General features: G+C 41.8%; 1 protein-coding gene across 5 annotated transcripts in view; it reads right to left on the bottom strand.

Moving 5' to 3' along the window:
- Window positions 1-23,682, bottom strand: part of mef2aa (myocyte enhancer factor 2aa) — an 87,209-nt gene that overhangs the window by 25,680 nt on the left and 37,847 nt on the right. For 2 of the 5 annotated variants that reach the window (XM_021598107.3, XM_021598130.3), the window contains exons 3-4: window positions 13,659-13,793; window positions 10,273-10,486 (exon numbers count right to left, since the gene is read on the bottom strand). In XM_021598107.3, coding sequence (XP_021453782.2) covers window positions 10,273-10,486; window positions 13,659-13,793 — 349 coding nt within the window. Of the gene's footprint in view, window positions 1-10,272; window positions 10,487-13,456; window positions 13,794-23,682 lie in introns of all 5 variants that reach the window. The other 3 variants (XM_036975371.2, XM_021598137.3, XM_090225398.1) reach the window with 2 other exon arrangements.

The raw sequence follows: 23,682 nt of genomic DNA, 5'->3' as shown, positions 1-23,682 counted from the left end.
ATACATTTGCAAACATTTCTAAAAACGTGTTTTTGCTTTGTCAATATGGGGTATTGTATGTAGATTGTTGAGAAAAAAAACTATTGAATACATTTTAGAATAAGGCCGTAACGTAACAAAATGTGGTAAAAGTCAAGGGGTCTGAATACTTTCCGAATGCAGTGTATATATTTATATACAGCAATATAACAATTGAAGTTTATTGGTCGCGTACACAGATTTACAGATTTTATCGCAGGTGCTTGTGTTTCTGACTAGGTATTCACTCTCCCTAATATTGTATCATATGAGACACAGTGGCCTGCCTGGCAAGGAAAGTGGTTAATGTCCACCTGCCTCTGCCTCTGCCTCTCACAGAGCACATAGCAGCCATGACAGGCTGTCCGGTCATTGTGTACAGAAGACTTAGAGGGATGTCATGGCCGGAATACCTCCAGGGTTCTGCTGGCCTAGGCATCTTGCAGGCTCTCTCCAGCCATATAAGGGCTGCCTTGTTACTTCCTGGGAATAACAGATGCACCTGTCAATAGGAGGAAGGAAACTGGAGGAGGGATGGTGGTATGGAGGTGTCAGTCTTAAAGGAAACTTTGTATTTATTTACATGCTAAAGAGAATCAGCCTCCTCAACACTACCCTTTAGTATGTTAACTCCTTCAGGCACAGACAAGTTCCTAATGAAGGGAGAGCCCCTTAGAAAATATAGTGACTGTTGTCATCTCTAAACCCTTAACAAAACATGTTTGGAGCAACACAAAGTGAGCAATCTATTGAGAACAAAAGACAGTCTAGTTCTGTTACTATCCAGAAGGAACAGTTGGATGTGTGACCTTCCTGGTGTCCTTGGTGATTTGATTGTGTGTTACTATAGCGGAGGGACAGACATTAGCAGCTGTCGCCATTTTACTCGGTTACTGTACTCAACCATCTATTCCTCTTCTTTGGAACAAATTGCCAAATAAAGACCTGTCCCTCTGGTCTTGGAGCCTTGGATGCATCATTACTCCAACTCCAACATGTCACGGATCACTACTTCACAGGAGAGCCATTTGAATGTGAACTTATTTTTATTTTATTTTAATCAAAATATGTTTTTGGCAGAATTGCCTTCTCGTACATGTGAACTTTCATGTGCATTAATAACAAACTTGTATGCCATCTGTAAATAAGAATGACATTTTTAAATTATGAGCCTAGTTGGTTAAGCCAATGAGTGGGTAATGAGTGGGCTGGACATGCCGAGAGATGAGTTTGGATTGGTCTACCATATAGCAAGCTTCTGTCTATTTGAGCAGGTCAGTATCTCAAGGGAATCCTGTCGAACACACTTTTTTTTTTTTAAATATCATGTAGTAAAACTGCATAAGTGTTTTGAAATCAGTTGAATTCGAGTATGATAGCTAAGGAGATGGAGAAAACACCTGTGTCCGGATTACATCTTCAAATTAAGGGCAACCATGGCATCCGACAGGAGATCCATCCATGAATGATGTGTATGGGTAAGATAGTCTAGCTAGCTACATTTTCAGATATTACACGTTTCAAATTTTGACAGAAAGTGGTTTCATTTAAAGTTAAAGTGTACCGTTAGCTAGCTAGCTAACATTAGCTGGCTGGCTCGCTAGCTAACGTTACGTGTATGATCTTATTATTCATATCTCAGAGCCATTTGCTTGGCTAGCTTTAGCCTAATGTTACCTAGCTAACATTGAACCTGTTTGGTTAGCTACCTGCAGATTCATGCAGGGTAGTAATGTCATGTGTTGGGATTATGGTTCACTGTTTACCTAGCTAGCTAGCTACATGTCTTCATAAAAGACTCCACTATGCAAGTAACCACTTCGGGTGCGTTCGTAAATTCAGTCTGGTCATCTACTCAGATTTCAGAGCACTCTCGTCTGAGTGTGTCAGAGAGAAGAATAGCTGATGAATTTACGAACACTCAACACCCTTTGAATATCGGCAAAAAAGCATAATTCAATTCTTGCCAGCAGCACAGTTACAGTCACCAACGATCTGGATAACATAACAGCCTAACCAGCTCTGCTAGGGCGAGTAATGTTCAGTGTTCTCTTATTTGTGTCTGGAAGTAGCTAGCAAGTTAGCTTGGGTGCTTGACGGCTGTTGTTAGTACAGAACGCTCAGTCAACCCTTAAAGAGATGGGTGGGGATAAAGCTTCAGAGGGTGTGAACGATGGGTGTAGACAAATAAGGGCTCTCCAATAGTAATAATCAAATCAAATCAAATACACATTTTATTGGTCACATACACGTGTGTAGCAGATGTTATTGCGGGTGTTGCGAAAGGCTTGTGCTTCCAGTTCCGACAGTGCAGCAATATCTACAGTAACCATTAGTATCTCACAATTTCACAACAAATACCTAATACACACAAATAAAGGAATGGAATTAAGAATATATGGATGAGCAATGTCAGAGCGGCATAGACTAAGATACAGTAGATAGTATAGAATACAGTATATGCATATGAGATGAGTAATGTAAGATATGTAAACACTATTAAAGTAACATTATTATTACAAATCAGCCAGGCTAGATAATATGGACCCTCTCTTTATAAAATTATCTGCCGAAATTGTTGCAACACCTATTACTAGCCTGTTCAACCTCTCTTTCGTATCGTCTGAGATTCCCATTGATTGGAAAGCTGCCGCTGTCATCCCCCTCTTCAAAGGGGGAGACACTCTAGACCCAAACTGCTACAGACCTATATCTATCCTACCCTGCCTTTCTAAGGTCTTCGAAAGCCAAGTTAACAAACAGATCAACGACCATTTCGAATCCCACCGTACCTTCTCCGCTATGCAATCTGGTTTCAGAGCTGGTCATGGGTGCACCTCAGCCATGCTCAAGGTTCTAAACGATATCAAAACCGCCATCGATAAGATACATTAATGCGCAGCCGTATTCATCGACCTAGCCAAGGCTTTCGACTCTGTCCATCACCACATTCTTATCGGCAGACTCAACAGCCTTGGTATCTCAAATGATTGCCTCACCTGGTTCACCAACTACTTCTCTGATCAAGTTCAGTGTGTCAAATCGGAGGGCCTGTTGTCTGGACCTCTGGCAGTTTGTATGGGGGTGTCACAAGGCTCAATTCTCGGGCTGACTCTCGTCTCTGTATACATCAATGATGTCGCTCTTGCTGCTGGTGATTCCCTGATCCACCTCTACGCAGACGACACCATTCTGTATACCTCTGGCCCTTCTTTAGACACTGTGTTAACTAACCTCCAGATGAGCTTCCATGCCATGCAACTCTCCTTCCTTGGCCTCCAACTGCTCTTCCTCTTGCGACGAGCAATCCCGGATCCGGGATCGTAATCATAGCCTCAAACGAATTAGCATAATGCAGCGGACATAAATACCCCTAGTAACTTTTCCTATTCATGAAAATCGCAAATGAAATGAAATAAATATATTCAAACACAAGCTTACACAAGCTTTTTGTTAACAACACTGTCATCTCAGATTTTCAAAATATGCGTTACAGCCAACGCTAGACAAGCATTTGTGTAAGTTTATCATGGCATAATGCTATGCTAGGCTCTGCTGGCAGCAGGCAACATTTTCACGAAAATAAGAAAAGCAACCAAATTAAATAATTTACCTTTGAAGAACTTTGGTTGCTTTCACTCAGGAGACTCCCAGTTAGATAGCAAATAGCTCCCGCTTGTTCATCATGCTTGGCTGAGAAATCGACCGGAAAATGCTACCATTACAACGCAAAACTTTTTTCAAAATTAACTCCATAATATCGACAGAAACACGGCAAACGTTGTTTAGGATCCATCCTCAAGGTGTTTTTAACATATATATTCGATAATATATCCGTCGAGGCAATTGGTTTCTCATAAGAAGCGATTGGAAAAATGGCTACCTCAGTATTTTACGCAAGATTTTCTGCGGGAGACACCATGTGACCATTGCTATATGTGGTCCCTTACGGCTATTCTTCAATGGAAATGCGTAAAAAGACGTCACAATGCTCTAGACACCTTGGGAAATACGTGGAAAACGTAAGCTCATTCGTAGCTCATTCACAGCCATATAAGGAGTCATTGGCATGAGGCGGTTTAAAAAAATGCGGCACTTCCTGGTTGGATTTTTATCTGGGTTTCGCCTGTAACATCAGTTCTGTGGCACTCAGAGACAATATCTTTGCAGTTTTGGAAACGTCAGAGTGTTTTCTTTCCAAAGATGTCAATTATATGCATAGTCGAGCATCTTTTCATGACAAAATATCATGTTTAAAACGGGAATGTTTTTCATCCCCAAATTTTAATAGCGCCCCCTAATGCATAACTGGTTTTAAATGCAAGTAAAACTAAATGCATGCTCTTCAACCGATCGCTGCCCGCACCTGCCTGCCCGTCCAGCATCACTACTCTGGACGGTTCTGACTTACAATATGTGGACAACTACAAATACCTAGGTGTCTGGTTAGACTGTAAACTCTCCTTCCAGACTCACATTAAGCATCTCGAAATCTAGAATCGGCTTCCTATTTCGCAACAAAGCATCCTTCACTCATGCTGCCAAACATACCCTCGTAAAACTGACCATCCTACCGATCCTCGACTTCGGCGATGTCATTTACAAAATAGCCTCCAACACTCTATTCAACAAATTGGATGCAGTCTATCACAGTGCCATCTATTTTGTCACCAAAGCCCCATATACTACCCACCACTGGAACCTGTACGCTTTCGTTGGCTGGCCCTCGCTTCATACTCATCGCCAAACCCACTGGCTCCAGGTCATCTACATGTCTCTGCAAGGTAAAGCCCCGCCTTATCTCAGCTCACTGGTCACCATAGCAGCACCCACCCGTAGCACGCGCTGCAGCAGGTATATCTTACTGGTCACCCCCAAAGCCAATTCTTCCTTTGGCCGCCTTAACTTCCAGTTCTCTGCTGCCAATGACTGGCATGATCTGCAATAATCACTGAAGCTGGAGACTCCTATCTCCCTCACTAGCTGTCAGAGCAGCCTGTACATAGCCCATCTGTAAATAGCCCATCCAACTACCTCATCCCCATACTGTAGGTATTTATTTATTTTGCTCCTTTGCACCACAGTATCTCTATGCACATTCATCTTCTGCACATCTACCATTCCAGTGTTTAATTGCTATATTGTAATTACTTCGCCACCATGGCCTGTATATTGCCTTAGCTCCCTTATCCTACCTCATTTGCATACACTGTATATAGACTTTTTTCTACTGTAATATTGACTGTATGTTTGTTTATTGCATGTGTAACTCTGTTTTGTTGTATGTGTCGAACTGCTTTGCTTTATCTTGGCCAGGTCGGAGTTGTAAATGAGAACTTGTTCTCAACTAGCCTACCTGGTTATATAAATGTAAAAAATAAAAATGTAAGTGACTATTGTTCCATTTATTAAAGTGGCCAATGATTTCAAGTCTGTGTATGTAGGCAGCAGCCTCTCTGTGCTAGTGATGGCTATTTAACAGTCTGATGGCCTTGAGATAGAAGCTGTTTTTCAGTCGATCGATCCCAAATGTGATGCATCTGCACTGACCTCGCCTTCTGGATGACAGCGGGGTGAATAGGCAGTGGCTTGGGTGGTTGGCTTTGATTATCTTTTTGGTCTTCCTATGACATTGGATGCTGTAGGTGTCCTGGAGGGCAAGTAGTTTGCCCCCCGTGAAGCGTTGTGCAGACCGCACCACCCTCTGGAGAGCCCTGCGGTTGTGGGCGGTGCAGTAGCCATGCCAGGTGATGATACAGCCCGACAGGATGCTCTCAACTGTACATATGTAAAAGTTTGTGAGGGTTTTAGGTGACACACCAAATTTCTCCAGCTTCCTGAGGTTGAAGAGGCGCTGTTGCGCCTTCATCACCACACTGTCTGGGTGGACCATTACAGTTTGTCAGTGATATGTACGTCGAGGAACTTAACTTTCCACCTTCTTCACTGCTGTCTCGTCGATAGGGGGGGTGCTCCCTTTGCTGTTTCCTGAAGTCCACGATCATCCCCTTTGTTTTGTTGACGTTGAGTGAGCAGTTATTTTCCTGACACCACACTCCCAGAGCCCTCACCTCCTCCCTGTAGGTTGTCTCGTTATTGTTGGTAATCAAGCCTAATACTGTTGTGTCGTGCATTGTCATGCAGTCATGGATGAACAGGGAGTACAGGAGGGGGCTGAGCACTCACCCTTGTGGGGCCCCAGTGTTGAGGATCAGCAAAGTGGAGATGATGTTTCCTACCATCACCACCTGGGAGCGGCCTGTTAGGAAGTCCAGGACCCAAATGCACAGGATGGGGTTCAGACCCAGGGCCGCGAGGTTAATGATGATCTTGGAGGGTACTATGTTGTTGAATACTGAGTTATAGTCAATGAACAGCATTCTTACATAGGTTTTCCTCTTGTGCAGATGGCATAGGCCAGTGTGTAGTATGATGGCGACGGCATCGTCTGTGGACCTATTGGGGCGGTAAGCAAATTGAAGTGGGTCTAAGGTGACCGGTAAGGTGGAGGTGACATGATCCTTGACTAGCCTCTCAAAGCACTTCATGATGACAGAAGTGAGTGCTATGGGAAGATAGTAATTTAGTTAGGTTTCTTTTGCATTCTTGGGTACAGATACAATGGTGGCCATCTGGAAGTGGGGACAGCAGACTGGGATAGGGAATATGTCTGTAAACACACCAGTCAGCTGGTCTGCACTTGCTCTGAGGACGCTGCTAGGGATGCCGTCTGGGCCAGCCACAGAGAAGGAGAGCCCACAGTCCTTGGTAGCTGGCTGCGTCTGTGGCACTTTGTTATCCTCAAAGCGGGGAAATAATGTGTTTAGCCTGTCTGGATCCAAAACGTTGGTGTCCACGATGTGGCTGGTTTTCCTTTTGTAGTCCATGATTGCCTGTAGACCCTGCCACATACGTCTCGTGTTTGAGCCGTTGAATTACAACTCCACTTTGCCTTTGCCATATTCCCAGTCACATTGCCATGGTTAAATAGTAACAAAACATTCAAAGGACATTTTCTCAAAAGTGAGTTTACAAGTTTATCAACTTTCAAAGCATAATGACTTTCCCATTGTTCCTCAACTGTACAGTGGTGGCCAACATTTTTGAGAATGACACAAATATTAATTTCCACAAAGTTTGCTGCTTCAGTGTCTTTAGACATTTTTGTCAGATGTTACTATGGAATACTGAAGTATAATTACAAGCATTTCATAAGTGTCAAAGGCTTTTATTGACAATTACATGACGTTGATGCAAAGAGTCAATATTTGCAGTACTTCTTTTTCAAGACCTCTGCAATCCGCCCGGGCATGCTGTCAATTAACTTCAGGGCCACATCCTGACTGATGGCAACCCATTCTTGCATAATCAATGCTTGGAGTTTGTCAGAATTTGTGGGTGTTTGTTTGTCCACCCGCCTCTTGAGGATTGGTCACAAGTTCTCAATGGGATTAAGGTCTGGGGATGTTTTGTTCCCCGAGCCACTTAGTTATCACTTTTGCCTTTTGGTAATGTGCTCCATCATGCTGGAAAAGGCACTGTTCGTCACCAAACTGTTCCTAGATGGTTGGGAGATGCTGCTCTCGGAGGACATGTTAGTACCATTCTTTATTCATGGCTGTGTTCTTAGGCACAATTGTGAGTGAGCCCACTCCCTTGGCTGAGAAGCAACCCCACACATGAATGTTCTCAGGATGCTTTATTGTTGGCATGACACAGGACTGATGGTAGCGCTCACCTTGTCTTCTCCGGACAAGCTTTTTTCCGGAAGCGCCAAACAATTGGCAAGGGGTTTCATCAGAGAAAATGACTTTACCCCAGTTCTGAGCAGTTCAATCCCTGTAACCTTTGCAGAATATCAGTCTGTCCCTGAAGAGAAGTGGATTCTTTGCTGCCCTTCTTGACACCAGGCCATCCTCCAAAAGTCTTCGCCTCACTGTTCGTGCAGATGCACTCACACCGGCCTGCTGCCATTCCTGAGGAAGCTCTGTACTGGTGGTGCCCCGATCCCGCAGCTGAATCAACATTAGGAGACGTCCTAGCGCTTGCTGGACTTTCTTGGGCGCCCCGAAGCCTTCTTCACAACGATTGAACCGCTCTCCTTGAAGTTCTTGATGATCCAATAAATGGTTGATTTAGGCGCAATCTTACTGGCAGCAATATCCTTGCCTGTGAAGCCCTTTTTGTGCAAAGCAATGATGACGACACATGTTTCCTTGCAGGTAACCATGGTTGACAGACGTAGAACAATGATTCCAAGCACCACTCTCCTTTTGAAGCTTCCAGTCTGTTATTCGAACTCAATCAGCATGACAGAGTGATCTCCAGTTTTGTCCTCGTCAACACACCTGTGTTAACGAGAGAATCACTGACATGATGTCAGCTGGTCCTTTTGTGGCTTGGCTGAAATGCAGTGGAAATGTTTTTAAGGGATTCGGTTAATTTGCATGGCAAAGAGGGACTTTGCAATTAATTGTTACGGTTTTCTTCTATCTCCTCCTCTGACGAGGAGGTGTAGCAAGGATCAGACCAAAATACGGCGTAGTTGGTGTTCATGTTCTTTAATAAAGGAAAAACTCAAACATGAACATAATACAAAACAACAAACGTGAGAAAACCTAAACAGCCTATCTGGTGACAACAAACACAAAGACAGGAACAATCACCCACCAAACACTCAAAGAATATGGCTGCCTAAATATGGTTCCCAATCAGAGACAACGATAAACACCTGCCTCTGATTGAGAACCACTCCAGACAGCCATAGACTATGCTAGAACACCCCACTAAGCCACAATCCCAATACCTACGAAACCCCCAAGACAAAACACACCACATAAATAAACCCATGTCACACCCTGGCCTGACCAAAATAATAAAGAAAACACAAAATACTAAGACCAGGGCGTGACATTAATTGCAATTCATCTGATTACTCTTCATAATATTCTGAAGTATATGCAAATTGTCACCATACAAACTGAGGCAGCAGACTTTGTGAAAATTAATATTTGTGTCATTCTCAAAACTTCTGGCCACGACTGTAGTGTATGATTTACCATTTTGAGTCTCTACTTTTATCCAATATAAAACACACAATTTCAGATATTGCTACATAAGACTGATTTGAGCCGGTTGAAATCGCTCCACTATTTCCTGGTTGCTAAAATTCTAATAGTTTGACTAATTTCAGTTTGTGGCAAAACAAGCACTCTATAGTGTAGAGAATCATTTTACCATCTAAACTTGGGTGAAAAAAAAACAATTTTTTTTAAACCACTAAAAATATTGTATTTTCAGCTAAATGAAGCTGGTGTACAAAAACGAAAGTAAAAGACACACAAATTAAACTTATGATTGGAAGAATAGAAATAGAGCATATAGAAATGATATACCACTTCTTAGACTTGCTTTCAATGAGAATGACATATCTATAACTCACATTTCTATGGGAATTTGCTTAGGTCTGCCAAAAAGTTACATATTACAGCTTTAATGCTCCCCTCACATACAGACAACACAGTCCCCTCGCATGCAATGAAGTGTGCCAAAGAGCATGGAATGACCAATTGAAACTGACAAGAGAGGCCGTTGACCATGTCGTAGGCAAATGTATGCAGCCGGTTGAGCTGAGGGCCTGTCGGGCAGAGCAAGAGTGAACTAATCAGTACCTCCTGAGGACATACTTTTCCGGCTGGGCTGGGGCCCACGCCAGGTCTGTCCTTCCCAGCATGCCAGCTAATAAGATGCATGAAATTATATGATTAACCATCTGCATCCTTCAGCTGGGAGCCAGGGATCAGCCTGGATACAGCACTCAATCCTTCCAAAGAAGCTGGACTCATGCTCCAGAATACATGGAATGTAGAATTCTTACTCATCTTTTTGTCAAGCAAAACTTTTTGTGGAAGGTAATAAGTAACCCACAGACCATCACGTACTCAACATCATCGAGATATGTCGTGTTTCCTTGTAGGCCTATTTGGTGGGGAAACTGTGAAGCCAGCTGTGTAGCCAATTGCCTGTTTCTGTTTATTAAAGAATGTGAAACAATGTTGTGTCTGTTTTCTGCTTTTCATTAAATCATGTTCTTTATATAACCTAAAATAAACGTGTTCATATGTGACTCGTTTCAGGAAACTAGGCGTATGTCGTGCATCACTACTTCATAGGAGAAGTACATACATAGTTACCACCATGTACGTACTATTGTCAGGTGTAGTGAAAACAACAGTGAGGTGTAGTGGAACTGACCCGCATTGCCTTGAGTGGAGGGCCTCTGCTGACCCCCGCTCCTGTGTAAGGAGGCCTGAGGGGGGGAGAGCATCCCGCTGTCACTCAGAGAGGCTGCGGCCTGGGTCAGGGCCTGGCTGCTCATGGATCCTCCTGGGTTGTAGGACATGGTATTCTGGTTGGAGACTGGCACTGCCACATGCATGGGGAAGTTCTGCTGGGGCAGCGTTGTGGGCTACAGGAGGGAAACACAGAGACATGAAGAGAATCAAAGACCTGGCGCTGGGCTGATGGTCACACTGGGAAGGAAATGGCAGAGATGGCGCCACATCAATCACATTGGTATGGTTAACAGAGCAGTCCTATTAACTGATGGCAATGTTCCAAATCTAGGTTTATTGGATGCTGACATAAGCCTGTATAATATATAAATACTAATGTATAAAATTAACAGATGACCACTATATTTCTGTAAATGCACAAAACAATAACTTTGCTATTTAAAAAACATTACAGATCAAAACGTGCACAATAGCAAGTGTCTTGTACCAGGTGTTCAGACTTGCATTGTAATAGTCAGCACTGCAAATCATCAACGTTTCTTATTTTTATCCGGATAGTCTAATTGTGTTATTTCCCAAAATATACAGTTGAAGTCGGAAGTTTACATACACTGAAAAACTCGTTTTTCAACCACTCCACAAATTTCTTGTTAACAAACTATAGTTTTCACAAGTCGGTTAGGACGTCTACTTTGTGCATGACACAGGTAATTTTTCCAACAATTGTTTACAGACAGATTATTTAACTTATAGGTCAGTAGGTCAGAAGTTTACATACACTAAGTTGACTGTGCCTTGGAGAATTCCAGAAATGGCTTTAGAAGCTTCTGATAGGGTAATTGACATCATTTGAGTCAATTGGAGGTGTATCTGTGGATTTATTTCAAGGCCTACCTTTAAACTCAGTGCCTCTTTGCTTGACATCATGGGAAAATCAAAAGAAATCAGCCAAAGAATTTTTGACCTTCACAAGTCTGGTTCATCCTTGGGAGCAATTTCCAAACGCCTGAAGGTAACACGTTCATTTGTACAAGCATTAGAACGCAAGTATAAACACCATGGGACCACGCAGCCATCATACTGCTCAGGAAGGAGAAGCATTCTGTCTCCTAGAGATGAGCGTACTTTGGTGAGAAAAGTGCAAATCAATCCCAGAACAACAGCAAAGGACCTTGTGAAGATGCTGGAGGAAACAGGTACAAAAGTATCTATATCCACAGTAAAACAAATCCTATATCGACATAACCTGAAAGACTGCTCAGCAACAAAAAATGCACTGCTCCAAAACCGCCATAAAAAGCCCAGACCGGTTTGGAACTGCACATGGGGACAAAGATCATACTTTTTTGAGAAATTTCCTCTGGTCTGATGAAACAAAAATGGCCATAATGGCCATAAAGACCATTGTTATGTTTGGAGGAAATAGGGGGATGCTTGCAAGCCGAAGAACACCATCCCAAGCGTGAAGCAAGGGGGTGGCAGCATCATGTTGTGGGGGTGCTTTGCTGCAGGAGGGACTTCACAAAATAGATGGCAATATGAGGAAGAAAAATGATGTGGATATATTGAAGAAACATCTCAAGGCATCAGTCAGGAAGTTAAAGCTTGGTCGCAAATGAGTCTACCAAATGGACAATGACTTCCAAAGTTGTGGCAAAATGGCTTAAGGACAACAAAGTCAAGGTATTGGAGTGGCCATCACAAAGCCCTGACCACAAAGTCCTGACCTCAATCCTATAGAAAATGTGTGGGAAGAACTGAAAAAGCGCGTGCGAGCAAGGAGGCCTACAAAAACCTGACTCAGTTACACCAGCTCTGTCAGGAGGAATTCACCCAACTTATTGTGGGAAGCTTGTGGAAGGCTACCCGAAATGTTTGACCCAAGTTAAACAATTTAAAGGCACTGCTACCAAATAATAATTAAGTGTAAGGAAACTTCTGACCCACTGGGAATGTGATGAAAGAAATAAAAGCTGAAATAAATCATTCTCTCTACTATTATTCTGACATTTCACATTCTTAAAATAAAGTGGTGATTCTAACTGACCCAAGACAGGGAATTTTTACTAGGATTTCATGTCAGGAATTGTGAAAAACTGAGTTTAAATATATTTGGCTAAGGTGTATGTAAACGTCCGACTTGCATTTTGGATCAAAACTCCATGTCAGTGCAGTGCAGTGCTGACAATCCAAATAGTTTGTGAGAGTAACTGGTGACAGTGAGACCACTCCATTCACAGCATAGTTCAGTGAGGCAGTCAGTTAGTGATATTATTAGTGTGTTAATTGCAAACAATGGTGCTCTCCATGTCAGAATTAGAGAGAAAACAACAGTTGAAGCACTATACTTTATGCAGGATTCTATGATTGCCACCCGCAATAAGATCACTATTGTCTTAAGGTAAAGCTCTGTGTAATTCCAGGGTACTTTGGTCACCTCCAGTCTGATAGTAGCTTGATGAAAGAGTGGAAGATAAACAGTGATAGTCCACTGATGTTGTGATTTGGCGAATACTTATTGAATTGCCCAAGTGAATGGAGGACCCACCAAGATGAGAAACCAGGAAAGATCATACAATGAGCAAAGGGGAGGGAAGATTAAAAAAAAAGAATAAAAAATTATCCCCCCCTTCGCCAAATGATCCAGGCACTGAAAGAGATTCAATTTCTCGATCTGCTTGGGGGTGAAAATTGGGTTTTGGGAAAAAATACATAAATCACCAAAGCTACAGAACCAGTCAATATTTAAGCCAGTGGAGGAATCTTCCTCTTTTTTTCAGAGGGAAATGTGTCTTTTATAATAAAGAAGCTTCTCCTCCACAATAACAAAAATGCACTTTCCTTTTCTTATAGTTTTCAATATGATCTTCCCAATAGAGCTTTAAAAAGGTTCAACCTGTCATAACAATGTGATCTTATCAGGGTGTACCAAAATATAAGTTGCAGAACAAATCAACAAAATAAACAAATACACTTCCAATGAACAGAAAAAAGGTTATGCTTGAATAGTCCATGTTTGCTTATAGTAGTTGACAGAGGTTGCAGGGTGGGATAATTAAAAAAAGAAGAAAAAGTCAAACCAAAAGGAGGTCAAAATCCTTTGTGCCACAAAGCCAAGCAGCAAAATCATTGCATTTACTTACGATTTTATGATTTCTCATCATATTATCAAACTCCTCATTAATTTTTTTATACTTTTCTTCTGTGTGAGGGGTGAGGACATATGAGGCATCAGGGTCCGGGCTATCACAGCCTCTGTGTTCTTTCTTGTTTAGCGCCTGTAGTGAACATCAACATAAAAACAGGAATCAACACAAAATGGCAGGAGAGGGAAAAAGTACTTACACCACAGCGCTTGTACATTAAATCACTCTCTTCGCTTAGTTTGCCGAAACGGTCGTCCATGAGGGGGCTGTGCCCAAAACAGTCATCTGGATCAGGACTGGCACACAGGTCATTATGGCCTTTGTTTCTTAATTTCTGAAATAAAATTGCACAATTCACACATACAATATATACCGCAGGATACTCAGTCTACTACCACATGACTCTCTGGCTAGGTAGGTTACAATACACCTCTACAAACCTGTTCCCATAACAAAACATGAACAAAAATACTAACATAAGTAAAAGGCATCATTCAAGTCAAGACACTAATTAATTGAATACATATGACAGATATTCAATGACTTGTAATACATCAATTATAATACACCTGCCTTCACATGTACATTTATAAATAATCAAAAAAAAATTGAATTAATTTGTTATTTTTTGGCTTGCCAGTGTGCTGGTATGAGCAGGGAACGGGATGAATACTATCTTCCTATGCAATGGTTAATAATGATAGGCAAATTGAAATGTCAATCCTTATCCTTTCATCCTTTAGAGACCATCACATATTAAACTAAATATTTCTCTGCACTCTTCTCCCTGCACTCTCTCTCTCTTTCTCTTCTCAACCTCTACCCAACCCCCCTTCTCTCTCTCTCTCTCTATCTTCCCGCTCTGTTGCTGCATGTGTGTGTTTCAATGCATATTTCATTATCTCTCAGTTATCATAAGCCACCCAGCTGGAAGACACCCCGGTATAAGAGGATCCAACAGAGCAGCAGTTTAAAACATTGCAGACTTTAATTCAGCATGGCTGCCACTCACGGGATTTTATCAATGTTAAGTAATGTAGGAAATAAAATGGATTACTATACTGTATGTGGTCAAATACGCTTATTAGAGCATGAAATGGAGTGATTATTGTAAGAGTAAAGAGCACACAGTATGGTGTGATATAGCTTCATTTGACCTCTTAAAAAGACTGCACACTATCAAATTAACTAAATAAAAAGAGTGAAACTGTGTTGCGCTTGTTATAACTTTCTATCAAAGGAGCAGTTCTCTCCGCTTTGTTAAAACTGTGAATGATGGTGGTAACGAAAACCCATGACAGCACGTGACAGCATGTGATATCAAGCCAGTCAGAGAACATCAAGTTTGATTTATATATGTGCTGTTCAGGTTCCCCTATCAGGCTGTTGCAGGCCCAGAGCGGTGACCTACCCTGTCTCTGGGCTGCCTCTGAGCCGGATGTCTACAGCAGTCACTGACTCCTCTGGATGGAGGGGTCACAGTGTGAGGGAGAGGAGTAGGACTCAAAGGCACTAATGAGCCCTTCGTCTCTGCCTCCATCTCCATTATCCTGGAGTGCAGGAGGTAACGCTGGTGTGTGTGTGGGTGTTCATGGGCGTTGCAGCAGCAGCTGGCATCTGCTGACAGCTCTCTGACAGTACAGTGGTGTTTGGGCTGATCTCTATCTAACAACATGTCTTACCCAGCCCTGCTTACAGTAACTAGGTCGTTCCACGAAAATAGTGCCTTTTGCAATGATTTTTATTTTAAGTATTGTGCACCAATACTGAATATTACATTTTCAAAGCCTGTTATATTAAATTAAGTGCCCTTTAATATAGACCACATGGTGAATTCAATAAATGTTATTTTTTTTATGAATAAAGGTATTTAAGATTACATCTTCAACTCTAATATGGTCAACCCTGTTACTTTATTTGGCACTTAATAGACACTTACTATAGTAATTTGAGATGGGAAAACATGTTTTTTTCTATGAAGTTGAACATGTGCTATTTATGACAGAATGTTAACATTTTGTGAAATCTAAAGTTTTTTATGATCAAGTTACACTTCTTAAAGGGCGCCGATTTGGTGGAAGGACCCAGATCCCAACATGCTGACAAGCTCTGTATGACACACTACTGTCGGATTTCCTAGGATTGAAATATGAAACTTTACTGGTTTTCAATGATTTCCTACTATACAATGTGCGTGTCTACCAAGGCACAGTTTACTTTAACTTTTAACTTTTACAAATGTACCAGTACTGAATCAAACTACAGCTATTGTATGCAGTAATCAAGTGCCTATGAACCAGAGTTATACTGTTAGCACTGAGGCGGTGTGTGCCCTAGTAGGAAGTCCACTGTGTGAAGCTCACCCTAATCAAACATAAATAACATAAGCATGTCTACATCTGATAAGCTTCCCAGTAAAGCAATAAAAACAATCAAGCATCCCATAAAATTGCTAAAAAATAGCCCACATTAAAATATGTAGGCTAAGAAACAAAGTTCATGAAATCAATAACTATAACTAGCTAGTAACAGATGGCATTCATATTCTAACTATATCTGAAACTCACTTATATAATACATTTGATGATACAGTGGTAGCAATACATAGTTATAACATCTACAAAAAAGACAGAAATGCCAATGGGGCGGTGATGCGGGTCTATATTCAGAACCACATTACTGTAAAGCTTAGAGAGGATCTCATGTTAAATACTGTTGAAGTAATATGGCTTCAGGTTCATCTGCCTCACCTAAAGCCTTGTGGGAACCTGCTATAGACCACCAAGTGTTAACTATCAGTATCTGAATAATATGTGTGAAAAGCTTGATAATGTACGTGAAATCAACAGCGAGCTTTGGAACACCTTCAATGACATTTTAGGGAAAATGGCAAACTCAGCTCCATCATTCTCTGAATCAGATGGCTCATAAATTTAAAAAACACTGATATTGCCAACTACTTTAATGATTTTTTCAATTTTCAAGATTAGCAAACTCAGGCATGACATGCCATCAACAAACGCTGACACTTCACATGAAAGTATAACTGACCAAATTATGAAAGACAAGCATTGTAAATTTGAATTCCATAAAGTGAGTGTGGAAGAGATGAAAATAATTGTTGTCTATTAACAATGACAAGACACCAGGGTCTGACAACTTGGATGGAAAATTACTGAGGATAATAGCGGACGATATTGCCACTCCTATTTGCCATATCTTCAATCTAAGCCTAATAGAAAGTGTGTCACCCAGACCTAGAGGGAAGCAAAAGTCATTCCACTACCCAAGAATAGTAAACCTCCCTTTACTGGCTCAAATAGCCGACCAATCAGCCTGTTACCAACCCTTAGTAAACTTTTGGATAAAATTGTGTTTGACCAGATACAATACTATTTTACAGTAAACAAATTGACAACAGACTTTCAGCGCACTTATAGAAAAGGACATTCAACAAGCACATCACTTACACAAATGACTGATGATTGGCTGAGAGAAATTGGTGATCAAAAGATTGTGGAGGCTGTTTTGTTGACTTCAGTGAGGCTTTTCAGTGAGGCTTTTGACATTATTGATCATAGTCTGCTGCTGGAAAAACGTATGTTAGGCTTTACACCCCCTGCTATATTGTGGATAAAGAGTTACCTGTCTAACATAACACAGAGGGTGTTCTTTAATGTAAGCCTCTCCAACACAATCCAGGTAGAATCAGGAAATCCCCAGGGCAGCTGTCTAGGCCCCTTACTTTTTAAAATGTTTGAGTAAAGCCAGTGTATCTACTGTATGTATGCGGATGACACAACACTATACACGTCAGCTACTACAGCGAATTGAAATGACCGCAACACTTAACAAAGAGCTGCAGTTAGTTTCAGAATGGGTGGCAAACAATAAGTTAGACCTAAATATTTTAAAAACTAAAAGCATTGTATTTGGGACAAACCATTCACTAAACCCTAAACCTCAACTAAATCCTGTAATGAATAATGTGGAAATTGAGCAAGTTGAGGTCATGGTCAAAACATACAACAGTAGCTAAGATGGGGAGAAGTCTGTCCATAATAAAGCGCTGATCTGCCTTCTTAACAACACTATCAACAAAGGCCTTAGTTTTGTCCCACCTGGACCACTGTTCAGTTGTGTGGTCAGGTGGCACAAAGAGGGACTTAGGAAAATTACAATTGGCTCAGAACAGGGCAGCACGGCTGGCCCTTAAATGTACACAGAGAGCTAACATTAATAATATGCATGTCAATCTCTCATGGCTCAAAGTGGAGGAGAGATTGACTTGTTTTTGTAAGAAGTGTTGACAAGCTGAATGTCTGTTTAAACTACTAGCCCACAAGACATGCCACCAGAGGTCTCTTTACAATCCACAACTCCAGAACAGACTATGGGGGGTGCACAATACTACATAGAGCCATGGCTACATGGAACTCTATTCCACATCAGGTAAATGATTTAAGCAGTAGAGTCAGAAGAATAAAAATATTAAAATACACTTTATGGAACAGCAGGGACTGTGAAGTGGCACACACACAGGTATAGACACACGCATAAGCACACACACACTAGCACACACACTCTACACACACGTAATATTGTTATATTGTAGATATGTAGTGGTGTAATAATATTATATGATGTACTGTTTTATCTTTTGTTTTATGTGTGATGTAAGTGCCTTAATGTGTTTGGAACCCAGTAAGAGTAGATGCTGCCTTAATAATACAAATACAAACTATACACTCTACTCTAGCTTAAACACTTGATGAAATAGTGTATGAGCTAAAATCTGAAGCAGGGGAACTCTGAAAAGCACCGAAATCATATCAGTCATATCTGTCTGATAATGTTACTGGAGAGAGAGAGATGAATGATACACAACATGTGTAAATGTGCATTTAGATCCACTAGTGTTTGGTGTGGTACAGAGCCGGGGCATTCTTCTCATTCGAAGAAAACGCCTTCCTGGTTCATTTCCTGTTTACTGAGGCTGCTCTTCAGTTAGGCTCCTGTTAAGGCTATGTTTACCAGGGAAACTATGCACTTTCTCCGCCAGACTGCCACAGATCTGATCAGGACCTGCAAATTAAAGTCCAAACCTGCTCATTATGGGAATAGCTGGGTTGGGCTGGCCGGCCATGGCTATGTGAGATGGGCAGGGCCGCAGGCAGCACTTCCATCCAGCCGCACCCTCTGCCCCTGGCCCCGTGCCCTGCTAGCCACTCAGGGAGGGGCCAGAGTGGAAACATCCAGTGCCAGGGACACTCAGCACTCAGAACAAACCATGGAACATATTGCACTGAGACTAAACAGCACAAACCCCAACAGTGAGTGCTCATATCTAGTTAATTCATTTCACAAGTCAATATTGACCTCTGTGATCTAAGATGAATTGAAATTAAACATTATGACAGCATATAATGTATTCATGCCTAAGAAAGAGTGAAGAGTGACAGATTTCCTCTCCGAGAAACTCCTAGCTGAGCACGTTACAGAGTGAAGGTCTGGGACAGCACGGCAGTAATTCCTCCTTAAATGACTTGGCATGTTTCGGGTGTCCCACAGACGCTGCCCGCAGCTCCCAGTAAATGGATCACTAAATCAGCACATGGCCAAACAGGTGTCTCTCCCCCAAACACCTGTCAGGCCCTGGCTCCCCGGCCCGGCCAATCACACACAGCCTCACACTAACATGGCCTTAGAAGGGGCCACATGGAACCCTGAAGGCCATCAGACATCACTCAACCCAAGGTTTTTACTCTATACTATTGGTTCAGTAATACATACAAACGTTTACACAAAAAAAATACAATCAATGCTGAATTATGGTAAACAAAATTCAAGTTGTGTTCGTTCTATTCCATTTCTTCCTTTCTATTCCTATTCCTTCTATAGTTCAGAAATTCACTTTCAAAGGTCATATCATACTCTGACAATTTCTGTATTTTGAAAGTTCAATATTTTGAAAACTTGATTGCTGACATGAAAAACATTTAGGGACTGTATCAATAGTGGACAAATGAAACAAATACCAAAAGTCCTTTAAGAAAGCAAAGCTGGAGGTGTGTGAATACATTAGAACTTATAGGGCTTTTCAACAACAACATTTATAATGGAGGGTGTGTGGTGAGTCTGTCTGTATATGGGGCTGCAGACAGAGAGTAGTGATGATTGAACTTGTGTAATCTATTCACAAGGCTCATGGAGGCTCATAAAGAGCAGCGGGAACCAGGCCAGCAGATATTTTCTCACAGCCATCCTGGACTGCTAGAAAGTTGGCTCTATACACCAAAAATTAAAATCTGGTTGTCTGACGTCAAACCAGCGGGGCATCATAGTGAGTGTGTGAGTGTAATGTTAAAAGAACAGGCTTTTTTCTGATGTTCCGAAAGTGAGAGAGGCCTTGAAATGTGTCTGTTCACTCATAGTACTGTATGCCCAACCCCCATACTGATGATAACATCTACAGTATCACTCATCTCCTCCAGAGCACCTGTTGTTCATTTATATTAAACTTACAAACGCAAGAGTATGAGCTATTGAAGCAGTGTCTCAATTGTACGTTATATAGAAAATCATTGTTTTCATATGATGTTAGAATGGAGCGATCAATTCTATCTCTATGTCAGGTAAGGTAAGTGACTGTTGTGGGCGGGGGGGGGGGGGGGGTGCTCCTGTACTGCCCGCGCCTGAGCGATTGAAGCGGGGAGAACAGGGCATGGCTTGAGAGGCTGGGGTCCTGGATGATCTTCTTGGCCTTCCTGCAACACCTGGTATTGTAGGTGTCCTGCAATGTGCACCCAACAGCTGCACGTATCACCCTCTGAAGCGCCCGTCTGTCTGCGGCGGTGGAGTTGCTGTACCAGGCTGTGATGCAGCCCGACAGTATGCTCTTGTTGGTGCTCCTGTAGAACACTGTGAAGGCCCTCGAGGACAGGCCACCGGAACTTGACCACCGGAACGTCCCTCTTGAGTCTTTGTTTGTAGGCGTGGAGAAGCAAGATGGAGTCATGGTCGGATTTGCCGAAAGGAGGATGGGAGAGGTTCTTATATCCGTGTCGAGGGTATAAGGCCTGAGCAAGAGGACAAGTACATTAGAGTGTCTAGTTTTAAGTGAAAATGCAACTCTGGGATGCTGGCCTTCTAGGCAGAGTTGCAAAGAAAAAGCCATATCTCAGACTGGCCAATAAAAATAAAAGATTAAGATGGGCAAAAGAACACAGACACTGGACAGAGGAACTCTGCCTAGAAGGCCAGCATCCCAGAGTCGCCTCTTCACTGTTGACGTTGAGACTGTTGTTTGCGGGTACTATTTAATGAAGCTGCCATTGGAGGACATGTGAGGCATCTGTTTCTCAAACTAGACACTCTAATGTACTTGTCCTCTTGCTCAGTTGTGCACTGTGGCCTCTCACTCCTCTTTCTATTCTGGTTGGAACCAGTTTGTGCTGTTCTGTGAAGGGAGTAGTACCCAGCGTTGTACGAGATCTTCAGTTTCTTGGCAATTTCTCGCATGGAATAGCCTTCATTTCTCAGAAGAAGAATAGACTGACGAGTTTCAGAAGGAAGTTATTTGTTTCTGGCCATTTTGAGCCTGTAATCGAACCCACAAATGCTGATGCTGCAGAAACTCAACTAGTCTAAAGAAGGCCAGTTGTATTGCTTCTTTAATATGGACAACAGTTTTCAGCTGTGCTAACATATTTGCAAAAAGGTTTTCTAATTATCAATTAGCCTTTTAAAATGATAAACTTGGATTAGCAAACACAACGTGCCATTTGAACACAGGAGTGATGTTTGCTTATAATTGGCCTCTGTACGCCTCTTTAGATATTCCATAAAAAATCAGCTGTTTCCAGCTAAAATAGTAATTTACAACATTAAGAGGGTCTACACTGTCACACCCTGGCCTTAGTTATCTTTGTTTTCTTTATTATTTTGGTTAGGTCAGGGTGTGACATGGGGGATTTATGTGTTTTGTCTGGTCTAGGGGTTTTGTATGTTTATGGGGCTGTCTTCTTTCTAGGTAGTTTTGTATGTCTATGGTTGCCTAGATTGGTTCTCAATTAGAGGCAGCTGTTTGTCGTTGTCTCTGATTGGGAACCATATTTATGCAGCCATGTTCTTTGGGTATTTTGTGGGTGATTGTCTTCTGTCTTTGTGTCATTGCACCAGATAGGACTGTTTCGGTTTTCACATTTGTTGTTCTGTATTTTGTAGTGTTCTTGTTTATCATCTATATTAAAGATGTTGAACACTAACCACGCTGCATTTTGGTCCTCCTCTCCTTCAGCGGAAGAAAACCGTTACATACACTGTATTTCTGATCAATTTTATGTTATTTTAATGGACAAAAAATTTGCTTTACTTTCAAAAACAAGGACGTTTTTAAGTGACCCCAAACTTTTGAATGGTAGTGTACATATGATGTAAGAAATAATACATAAAAAAAAACAAAATACTGCAAAGTTTCCAAATGACTAGAAGTGAGGCGACCTTCTCTGTCGGCGCCATCTTGCTCGAGACGAGGCAAGGTGCCTGCTGTCGAAGCCATATTAGCCAAATATAGTGTTCCATTTAGATCTATGTTTATGTCACAGAAAATAAACATAACTGTTCCAATCAAAACAAAAAAGTTGAGTCTTTTGAGTGTATGATTTAACCACAACCGCAGAGTTTATATTATAGCCCCATTTACATTGAACTTTTAAGAAAACATAATTTAATGAGTTAAAGATAAAGTGGAGCCAAAGCTGTTGCATAAGCCACCTACCATACCTGCTCCTTGTGAAACACTTTCACTGAAATGGGCCAAAGCAATTGCTGCAGTCTGCCTTAGATGGAACACCATTACACTCCAATGCCCCCCGCTTGTGCCGAGCTTTTTACATTTCACTTATTCATGTACTGAATGTGAATAAAAGGGAGTTTGGAAGTAGACAGTAGATGTCGTTACAAAAGCCAAACTTCTCAAATGTGGGGAGAAGGCAGGTTGTGGCTGAACTGTCAGTGTCTTCCAGTGGTAGCTATATAGAACACACACCAAAATAATGCTTTAAGAGCCATTATAATTTGATTAAAGTCTATATAAATAATGTATATTTGAACTATTTTTGCTTCTGTAGTGTTCCTCACCTCATTTCAACTGTGTCCCCACCTTGCACACCCACCCTGCAGTGTTGTGAATTCGCTGTTGTGCACGTTGCCGCACTAAGCAAGGTAGCGTGCTAATCCTCATGACATCACCATTGTGTCCGGCCCGTTCCATCTAATGTGGTTATCAAAGGGCCTCTTTGAGTGTGAACACTGTTGAGAATCAGCATGGGGAGGCGGCTGATAGCAAGGCTTTCATCTGCTCACAAATATTTTAGCTTTTATATAACATCTTAAGAGACAAGTCTTTCACTGTGAGTATGTTCCCATTTTTCCTTTGGTGATGTAGATTTCACTTGAGGGGGAAAAGGGTATGTTGGTTGTTCTCGTGAAGTCTCCAGCTAGTGGCTGTATGTACTGTATGCCATTACCGAGGGCCCTAACAGCTTCTCCTCTCTACACACTGGTAATGGTCATATTCCTGGTCTGAGAGTAGGGAGGGCTAGATAAGGAAATTGGTTTTGATTCCCAGACATATCTGGTTTAATCTCATGACCATTCCACATCATCAGTGATCTAACTGATATCAGGATATGACCCCATGCATGTCCTTCCCCTCCTTCGGCCCATTGTCTGACAGGAAATACAGCAGGAGGTGCACCTTCTCAGCTGTACAGGACAGACTGTGTTTTGTTAGGTTATTATGACCGGACTGCAGCTGTTTGGAAAACAATATATCCTAAAGTCTGATCCAATCCTCTCAAAAACAGGACAATGGCGAGACCACGGTTAGGTCTGAGCTGATACACCAAACAGAGTAAGACATATAAAAGTAGAGTAATCCTGACTGAGCTGTGGTCTGCGTGTCCCTAAAGGACAGACAGGGAGGAGAAAGCCTCTGTCTCAGGTCAGCTCAATTTACAGTAGAGCAGAAAATGATTGTGGTTGACTGGCTAGATTGAAACTTTGATAAATATAGCCGCTATATTATTGAGTAAGAATAAATTGCACAGCAGAGAGCAATACCATTCCCTCCGAGAGACAGGCAGCTGCTCAGAGACTTTGTTGAATAACGGACGTGGCAAAGATATTAGTTGCCACAGTCAAAGAGAACACATTTTCAA

This window comes from Oncorhynchus mykiss, chromosome 1 (genome assembly GCF_057628025.1).
Source record: "Oncorhynchus mykiss isolate SJ-2025 chromosome 1, ASM5762802v1, whole genome shotgun sequence".
Classification (NCBI taxonomy): Eukaryota; Metazoa; Chordata; class Actinopteri; order Salmoniformes; family Salmonidae; genus Oncorhynchus; species Oncorhynchus mykiss.
Note: the sequence above shows the minus strand (reverse complement) of the source record. Positions and strands in the feature narration are given on the sequence as shown.